Raw genomic sequence first — 10,742 nt, 5'->3', positions numbered from 1 at the left:
AAAGGAGTGCTAAAGTGGTACCTGAGTTTGAGCCAGATGTATTGTGAGATGGATCAACAGTATTGACAGTTGCTAGACTAGCAGTTGTTGGGATGTCAGGCTCTATGGATCCCCTTTGAATCATCTGTTGAATCTGGTAGTATTGTTCAGGTGACAAAAGTGGTGTTGCAGTGTCATGAGTAGGCTGCTGGGGCGATTCCTCAGTCACAGAATTGACAGTGGGCTTTGGGTAAAACTGTTGTGGCATTTTTGGTTTATAGTCCTGATAATATCTGTCAGTTCCTATTGTTGGTGTGAGCAATTAATCTTCTACAAACAACTCTAGTATGACCAGGTTTTTTTGTAATAATCACAAATAGATCAAATTTTCTGGATCTGGGATTGGATGCAGGTTTATTAGCCATCAAGGCATTGGTTTCTGTGGTTTCTAGGGACGACATGACACTAGTAAGAGATCTCTGGCTTTTTTCTTGCATAACTAAAGCATAAATCTGATTTAAGCTAGGAAGAGGTTGCATCATAAGGATCTGACTTTTTGCTCTAGAATAGGAATCATTCAAGCCTGTGAGAAATTGAAAAACTCTGTGTTTTTGTATGTGTTCAGTAAAGGTTCTCGAAGTTTCACAATTACATGTTGGATGAGGGATCAATGAATCAAATTCATCCTAAAGGTCACTGAGCTTAGAGATATAGACTGAAACTGATAAGCTACCTTGAGCAAGGAATGCAATATCCTTGTGCAGATGAAAAGATCCCACACTGTTTTCCTTGTCAACTTTTTCCTTAAGGCTCTCCCAAACTCTACGAGAATCTAACGCATATGCAATTCCAGTCATCAACTCCTTCGAGACAACATTCATGATCCAAGAGAGGACAATTGCGTTACATCGTTCCCATCGATTGAGTAAAGCTCCAGTATATGAGGATCGCAAACAACTTCCATCAATGAAACCTAATGTTCTTTCCAAGGAGGGCTATCTTCATGTACCTACTCCACAGAGCATAATTTTCAGTGCCAGTCAATTGAAGCGCAATCAGAGTTATACCTGGAGTATCCGTAGGTTACAGAAATAGGGGATCATTATGGTCAATGCTTGAATCAGTTCGAATTGGAGCTGGATTGACCTGAGTTACTGGATCGATTTTGAACTGCTGGTGTCTAATTCATCTTCGAATGAAGGATTCAGAACAAGAAGAAAAAATACTTGCGGAAGGATAGATCAAAGCTCTAATACCATGTGAACTTCAACTACCATAGATTACACCATGGATTTATAGCTGTGATTATTAGATCAATCTATTGGGACGTGGGAGCAGTTAGAGAAGAAGAAGAGAAATTAATATTGACTAATACAACAATGAATTACAGTCAGTTTATATACATGAACTGGAACTAAAATGATAAATGCATTTTTCTAACTAACCCCAGTCTTCTCTACTTTACCACTATTAACTAGTTGTACATAAGTTAGTTATAACTACCTAACTAACTTCCACATCACTAGACTCAATAATTAAGCTCCCCGATATAGTCATAGTTTGCATCAATTGTTAGCTTGCTGAGAAACAAAGATTGAGACTTGTATTTATTTCTTAATTTCGCATTTATGTATGTAGAGGCTTGTACACGTTATAATCAATTTGGGGAGTTTTAATAGAATAATTAGTTTTTCAGCTTTAACTTATTCTTTTTTTGACTATTTTCGCTTTTCTTTCATTTTCGTTGGGTTGAGACTGACTTGTCTTGATGGGAAACGACAAGTGTCATCACGTCCATTTTTGGGTCGTGACCATTAGAGATGCCATTTGGTAATATATACTCTTACAGTGTCATTTACCAATGAGTATAGGGTGTGAACAAGAAACATTAATGATATAACAACAACAATATATATATATATATATATATATATATATATAGTATCATTGACTAATGAGTAGGGTGTGAACAAGAAACCTTGATGATACCACAAAAATATATTTATACCCTTATAGTATCATTGACTAATGAGTAATTTCTGAACAAGAAATCTTAATGATAACAATACAATATATGATACTGATTTAGTATGAGTTAAGCAAAATTAGTTGAAAGAGTATATAGTGTAATTATTTAGTGAGGTATAAATGTAAAAGGGTATATATTTGTAATTATTTTGCTTTTACATGATATTTGCTTAATTTCCCCTATTATATAATGTAACTAAACGATATTCTTAGGGTTGGGCCTTCGGTTGGTTTGGTCCGATTTGCGAAATTCGGTTCAATTTGATGAAAATGCTAACCAAAACTGAACTGAATATATTCGGTTCAGTTTGATTTTTACAATTTCGGTTTAATTTTTCGGCTTGAATATCATCCTTATGAGCCTTTCTTTTGTCATAAATTAAAATTTTAAATTGTATCAGTTTTAAAGAAAATAGATTTTCAATGTGATTTTAAGGATTGAGGGCCGTGGCGTTGAGCCATCAATCGTCGGCAATGGAAAAAATCGATCGAACTCAAAATGTCGTTATGCAGGAAGTTTGTGCAATGGGTTGAGAGTTGGTGAATTTAGGCATTTATCTATTGGGAAATTGGGCGAGCCTTTTCTTTTACTTTTTAATGGGCTGACATTTGGATTGGATTTGTATAAAATTATAAAGGGAAAATACTGCGGTTAAGCAAACTTATACTACTTAATTACACATCATAGCTATAGTTTGCTATAATTACCACTCGCGACTAACATTATACATTAATTACTTGGGTTAACTTCGAGTTTGTATAATTAGTCACGTTTGTATATGTATAATTCGCCAGAATAAACAAATACATATGTATAATGTACAATTATCCAAGCGATATACATATACAATTCACATTTATCCCACTCTCTGCCCTCTCTCGCTCTCCTCTCTCCTCCCTCTCGCAATCTCACTTGCCATATATACAAATGCATATGAATAATATACAATTATCTAACCGATATACATATATACAATTCACCTCTCTCCCACTCTCGGCCCTCTCTCGCTCTCCCAATCTCACTCTCCTCCCTCTCCCAATCTCGCTTGCCATATATACAAATACATATGTATAATATACAATTATCTAACTGATATACATATACAATTCACCTCTCTCACTCGCCTCTCTCCTCTCTCTCCCAGTCTCGCTCGCCTCTCTCCTCCCTATGACATGTAGCTATGAATTGTAATTATCAAACTATAGCTATGGAGAGTAATTAGACTATTTTTGAGTGGCTATATGTGAAAGTTCCTCTATAATGTATTAAATAATATTCGATTTTTCAGTTAATCGGAAAAAAATAATAATTTAAAACCGAATTATCGAATTTTTAAAATTAAAAACCGAAATCGACCGATCAAACTGAAAAACTGAAACTAAAATTAAAAAAAATTCAGTTCAATCGGTTTTTTCGATTTGAACTAAACTATGCCCGGCCCTAGATATTCTAGCCAAATTAGAAGCCAAATAAATACACAAGAAAGAAGGAAAAGGTCCAACCCTTTTGAAAAAAATAAAGTCCAACACTTTCGGCCAACTTAGTTTCTGGCCAAACCAAGCCCATTCTTGGCCAAATACCCCCAAAAATCGAGTCCATCCCCAATTCAATTCTAAAATCTTTCTAGTCATCAAAATTAATAACCTAATTAGCCTCAGTTATTATTTATTAAATCAACTTTTAACCCAAATACTCTCTCTTACACGTGATTTTGAGTATATTTCAAAATACATCATTTTCCCTTAATTTTTCTTTTTCTTTCCTAGGCTGCAAATTAGCCTCGATAATTTGGTGAAAGTAACAATCACTATTGTTGCCTCACAATTCTTACGATTACCATTTACCAACTCTAATTTGTGACTTTTCAGGCTACAAATTTTTGAATTTTAAAAAGTTTCATTACTCATGTTTGGAGTTCAAAATTGTTTCAAAATATAAATTTATTTTTGCTCTATTTGTCTTTATTGGCACTAACCACAATAAAGATTTTTGCATCTTTTAACTTGTTCAAGTTAGTTTTATTTTTGTTTGCCAAAGGGTGTAGATTCGCGGTTTGAAAATGCCCTAGTTCACTACACTACAAGAGTTTAGTGATTTCTTTTATTTTTTAATTTCGTAGTATAAAGTGTGTATTCATGATTCTATATATGTATGCATGATTTGAATCTCATTTATTAGAGTGTGTGTTTTGTATTCTCCCTCATAAACAAATTTTGATTTGTGAGCGATAGAAATTTCTTTGAGGTGAGGGCATTAAGAGTACACTATATTGATTTCTGATTGTTGAGAAAGTTGCTAATGGTGTATACCTAGTTGTTTGTTGGTTCTTTGTTTTCCTTTTCAATTCACATATCAGGTTATTTACTAACATTTTTCTCTTTAACATTTGATAGCAACTCTAACAAGACAAGAACATATCCTTAATAAAAAAATATGTATAGTATAAGATAATTAATTAAAGTAGTAAAGATGAAACAAAAACTATAAAAATGAAAAATTGTAAATAGTATATTTTACATGTCTGGCATTATAGCCAAACGTTCACCACTTTTCAAATTTAGATCAACAATTAAATACCATATAAACTAACTTCAACTATGTTTTGTCTCTATATTCATAACTGCCTAGGCGATGAGATACATTTGATTGTGTTGATTTTTGTTAAAATAGCATTTATTTTGAGACTGAGGAAATATAAGACGCACAATTCTTTTACACATTCATCGACACACAGCTCATGAACGAAAATTCCATTCATTAGGATTTGGGAGACAACGCATTATATTTATTTGAATTGAGGAGGGAAAGAGGGGGAGTTTTTTTTACTTATAATTATTATAGATCATTATAACTGTTATGAAATATTAATAGAAATATGAGGCAACAAGAGATGTAGATGAAGAATTTGGAGAGGGGGAGAGAGATTTTCGTTTTGAGATTGATATACAAAATGAATTGATATAGTTTTTTTATTTATGGAAAAGCAAAGTTATTGTTACAAGGATTTTTTGAAAAGTTAGTGGGAGTAGCTAGCAAGTCGTCTCTGCGCTATTTGTTAATTATTTGCTTAATTGCAAATCTTTTTAGAAAGTTATTGCAAGGTTTTTCAGAAGCTGCTTCTATATTCGCTTGATTGCGAGGTTCTTCAAAAACATATATATTGAACAAACATTCACAATTCGTTGTATTCATAACCTCATGTTTGTGGTTGTTTATTGATAGATAATGTGTTATGTTAAAATCATTTTAGAAGAAAATTCTATAGGAAAAAAGTTCTATTAAAATCTTTTTAGGAGAAAACTCCATAGGAAAAAAAAACACACATTTAGTAATATACAATTTTTGCCATCTTATTAAAAACCTTACCAGAATAGTCTAATAAGACATAACTTTGATTAATAAAAAAATACAAAACATATTTTACTCTTCGTGAATAAAGCAACACATAATTTTTGAGATGGTGTGTTCTAGTTTTGTATGTCAACTAATCACATGTTAAAGTAATAATAAATGTCTTTATGATCAAATCTGTCAAATTATCGTTTGAATTAATTGATTGCTCATGTGAATCTCGTAATTTATGTACGTAAGAGTTTATGTAACAACATAATATGACACTTATCCCCACATTTAATAAATAATTTGTTTGAGATCATATTTTATGTTGGATAAAATAAATGTCGTATAACTTAAGAAAAGCTTGATATTTGTTTAAACAAATCCATATTAATAGTTTTGTTTTGAATCTTTAATTGATCTCATTTCATAATCTCATATTTAATCAGTCGGAAACCGCGCTTTGCGGGTCTTATTTTCTTAAGAATTTAACTTCAACCTCCAAAACTTTGGTTTAAATAAAATATTTTTCCTAAAATTATCTTTCTTAAATGATTTCTTAAATTTTTTAAAATTAAGTGGTGACTATATTTTTAAAAGTAAAATTTGCCAAAGATATGAAAATTTTGAATCCGGCTCCTCTCCATTTCCCTTCCCTCCATTTTCCCCAAGTTCTTACTTGGATGTGAGACACATGGCATAGATAAAAATCAATGGCAAAGATTTAATAGATTAAAATAATATTCTAATTATGATTTAGATAATTAATATTTCATAAGAAAAATAATAAAACCACAATCATAAGTCATAATAATATAATATCTTGTCCATAAATATATTATTTCTTTTTCTTACTAGTATTATCTTCTGTTTTTGTCCATAAATATATTAAAAAATAATTTCTATTTTTCTAATTATTTTTTCCCTCCGAGTATTTTTTCTATTAATTATACGTAAACTAATTTCAAAGAGAAAGTTCAAAGTTGCTTTCTAAGACTTACTTTTAAAAGAAAAAAAAAAGGGAAGATAAATACTCGTAGGAATTTTTTTTTTAAGAAAAGAGAACAGTTTTTATAATATATTTATGGACAAGATATTATATTGTTATTACTGTGTAAATTTCATATATGACATGTATTATAGTACTATTTTCAGGCTATAGCAGTAGATTTAAACTTTCAAGTTATAACATTAAAAATTTCAGGTTATAACAAATTCACAAATAAAAGAAATGTTTTTATTAATTCGAAAAAAAGTTAAAAAAGAAAAAGAAAAGATAAACGAAAATTAAAAAAAACGGAATTAGAGATAATAAAGTAAAAAACTGAAAGTGTGGCTTGTAATTTAATTTGAATTTATTGTAGATAATTAATGATTAGCATAAATAAGGGATTCAAACAAATTAACAATATTTTTTATCCTTAATTCACTCAAAATCAGTTAAGATAAACTAAAAAATCAGATCATATCATTTTTTTGTAGATAATTAATAAATAGCACAAATTAAGGGATTTAAACTAATTAAGATTATTTAGTATCCTTAGTTCACTCAAATCAGTTAAATTCAAATAAAAATTCAGATTTTATTTTCTTTTTTTTCAACGTTTCTCTCTCTTCAATTTGCAACAAAAAAAATTCAACGTTTCTCTCTTCAATTTTCAACAAAAAAAAAAAATCCCACATTCGAGTAATTGAAGTTTTTTTCATCTTTGAAAATTCTTGATTTTGTTGTGATGGACAACTACGTATCAGTTTTAATCAAACATGGTAAAAGATGGGATCCTTCGGGTTAGTATTTATTATTGTTTAACGTTTGTTTTAGAATAATAGCGAAATGAAACAAAAATGATCAAACTGTCGATTAATTGAAGGTGGAGTCATATTTTGTTAACTGTTGATATCATATTATGTTTACTGTTGTGAAATGTAAAAAATTTAGTGTTTTTTTTTGTTTATTTGTTTATTTTGTATACGGTTGTTGTTTTGTGAAATTATAAATTTAATGTGATTTTATGAATAAATTTGATAGAATAAATTAAATGAAATTTCTATGAAAGTGTGCTAATTATTCTATAAAAATAATTTAATTATAATATTGACGAATTTATGAAAATTTATTTTATTTGATAATGAATTTGATAGTATAAGTCGAATGAATTATGTATGAAAAGTGTGTTAAGAAATATGTAAAAAAAAATTGGAATTCTTGACGAAGTGTATTACAAGTGTTTTAAATTGGTATTAAATGTGAAATTATTGAGTTTATATTAGTTTTGTTATTTCTGTATAAAGTTGGTGACAATAATTAATTATTTGGGACGAGAAATGTATATAGTTTGAATGAATAATCGTTTTGTATGAAATGTATATTAAATGAGTATGAAAATGTATAAATTTGGTATGAATGATGTTTGTTGTATGAAATGTGTATTAAGTGCGTATTAAATGTGAAATATTATGTTTTGTATGAAATTTGTTTTGTAATGTACTGTTTGAATGATATTTGTATGAAAAAATAATGATGAGTGTGTATAATTTTGTTGTTATTATAATGGTTTTTATGGATGAAATTTGTATTGTCTTTGGAATGAAAAGTTAATATTATTTAACATATTTCTAATTGATTTGTATAATGTTAGATTAATTGTTTTTTTTTTAATGAAATAGAGAATTATGTTGATTTTCAAATGAAATGAATTATATATGAAAGAGGGTTGCTGATGTGAAATTCAGAAGGTCCAAAGTTACTTGCAGTAGATGTTGTCAAGTTGGCCACAACATGAAGCATGTTCAAATTATCCTATGCAAAACTAATGACTGTTTATTTGTTTAGACTATATAAAAATTTTATTTTATTTTGTCGTTTAGATTAATGTTTTGTTTTGATATGAAACATAATTGGTTTGAAGTGCATTATAAACTTAGTGTTTAATATACCATTCATTCTTTATACATTGTTCATTCATTAATCATATAGATTGCATACTGTTAAAAATAAAATTTATTCTAGCTTAATACATAAGATAGTGTAAATATTAGTGATAATTATAAAAGGTAATTATGGTATCCTGAGTATTTAATTTAATGTAAGTTTACATGAATATTAATTTGGTTTTCAACTGGTGTCCTACTATAAATAAATTTAAAACAAATTGCAGTTACTGTTTTATTCCCACACTAACTTCAGTTAGTGTCATACACATATTAATCAAAATTTCATAAACGTTTTATCCAAACAACATGTATAAAAATTGATAAATTCATATAATCACACAATTTATACCATTTGTATATCAGTATTATATCACAATTTATACAATATCCAACAATAAAATATTAAACTCATAGGCATACACGTATTAATCAGATTTCATACACGTTTCGTCCAAAAACATGTTTAGAATACAAAGTAAGCATAATGTGATTTTTTTTAGAAAAAATCAATAGTTTGACAAATCATACCATTTTCATACCAATTTAATAATTTATACCATAAGCACAGTTAATAGACAATCACACCAATGTTAAAACGCAATTCATACCATTTGCATACCATTATTATATCACAATTCATAAATTTTCAAAATCAAAACATTTAAGCGTAGTCATACACATATTAATCAGATTTCATACATATTCCATCCAATAAATGTATAGTTTGGAAACACACTGATATTTTCAAAATAGTATCTTGAAATTGTAATAGGCAATCAATAATTCATATGTAAACGGTATCTGCCTGAAAGAAAACATATGATAGTATATATCATCAANCCATTTGCATACCATTATTATATCACAATTCATAAATTTTCAAAATCAAAACATTTAAGCGTAGTCATACACATATTAATCAGATTTCATACATATTCCATCCAATAAATGTATAGTTTGGAAACACACTGATATTTTCAAAATAGTATCTTGAAATTGTAATAGGCAATCAATAATTCATATGTAAACGGTATCTGCCTGAAAGAAAACATATGATAGTATATATCATCAAATACTTAAACACAAAAAAATTGTCCAAAAGTTTTAAAAAATAATTTTTCGTTGTTCTTCTTGTTGATGGTTTTGAAGATGCTCCAACTTCTACATTTATTTATTTTTTCTTTTTCTTTTTTATTTCAGTAACAAAATCAAAATCGGAATCAAAAGGGGTTTCATCAATTTTCCCCTTCCTCTTCTTCCCCTTTTGATTTGCAGGGGTGACTTTTTTTTTCTTCATTTTTTCTCTCTTTGTCACTCCTTCAACTTAGATGAACCATCCATCGTCGGATTTTGAATATTCGCCGGATTTTCAACAATTTTAGGCGGGGGAGGGGGGGGTGTGTGTTTGAATTAATATATTAAAATTTGAAACATGAACATCATCATTAGATGTTCCTTCATCCAATCTGGGACTCTTTTGAGGCGTTTCAATCGGTTTCTTAGACATAATTTTGTTGGAAAAAAAATTGGACGAAAGATTGAATGTTGGTGTAGTTGGCTGGTGAGAAAAATGGGAGAGAAAAAGGTGAAAGTGGGGTGATAGTGTGTATAGTTGGATATGTGTGGGGGAAGGGTGGTGGGATTGACTAATGGGAGGTTATGAGTATAACATTAAATAAGGAAGTGTAATCAATGTAATATCCCTATAATTGTGTAAGAGATAATTATGCGGTATTCTTTATTTAAATAATTTAATAATATATAAAATTATAAAAAATTACTTATTTAATAAGTAAAATTTAATTAATTTATAAACAATTAGTGATATGTTATAACCCGTAATGAAACTGTTATAAGCAAAAAAATTTTAAAAGTAGATTTAAAACCTGTAATATTGACTCTTAAATATGTATATGGGGTGATTTTTCCTAAATTTTAGCCATTGATTTTTAGCTATGCCATGTGTCTCACATCCAAGCAAGAACTTGAGAAAAATGGAGAGGAGTTGGATCCAAAAATTTTGACTTAGGGTACGATCGATCGTACACTTGGTGAGTAGTCATTTCACACTTATGAGATGAATCGGAATTCCTTTTTCATTTTTGACACACACACATATTACTATATTATAGAAGACTCTAGGAATGACTACCATTGTGCCAATAAGATCACTACTAATGTTCAATATATTTATAAAATATATAAGTGGGTCCCACCACCTTCCATTTAAATACTACATATTATATATTATTTATTACTATACTATAAATCACTACTAATATCCAATATATTTATCAAACTATATAAGTGGGCCCCACCACCTTCCACTTAAATACTACATATTATATATTAATTACTATACTATAAATGACTTAAATACTCCATATTATCTATTACAATAATTAACAATTATTTGACACTTTAAATTCTATCAATGCCATATAAATTAGGATAAAAAACCTAA

General features: G+C 29.0%; 1 protein-coding gene across 1 annotated transcript; it reads right to left on the bottom strand.

The window, feature by feature from the left end:
* Positions 1 to 275: 275 nt before the first annotated feature.
* On the bottom strand, positions 276 to 860 carry LOC125858819 (uncharacterized). Its single transcript, XM_049538613.1, has 2 exons — positions 713 to 860; positions 276 to 562 (listed from the first exon to the last, which is right to left on the bottom strand). The coding sequence occupies exons 1-2, from the start codon at positions 858 to 860 to the stop codon at positions 276 to 278; spliced, it is 435 nt and encodes a 144-aa protein (XP_049394570.1).
* Between the last annotated feature and the right edge of the window lie 9,882 nt (positions 861 to 10,742).

This window comes from Solanum stenotomum, chromosome 3, assembly GCF_019186545.1.
Source record: "Solanum stenotomum isolate F172 chromosome 3, ASM1918654v1, whole genome shotgun sequence".
Taxonomy (NCBI): Eukaryota; Viridiplantae; Streptophyta; class Magnoliopsida; order Solanales; family Solanaceae; genus Solanum; species Solanum stenotomum.
The sequence above is the reverse complement of the archived record's forward strand: the minus strand, read 5'-3'. Positions and strand labels throughout refer to the sequence as shown.

Coding starts and splice junctions, on each gene's coding strand:
- LOC125858819 (XM_049538613.1), bottom strand. CDS start 860: ATGAATGTTGTCTCGAAGGAGTTGATGACTGGAATTGCATATGCGTTA. Junction 563..712: donor TATTGCATTCCTTGCTCAAG/GTAGCTTATCAG, acceptor AATTTCTCACAG/GCTTGAATGATTCCTATTCT.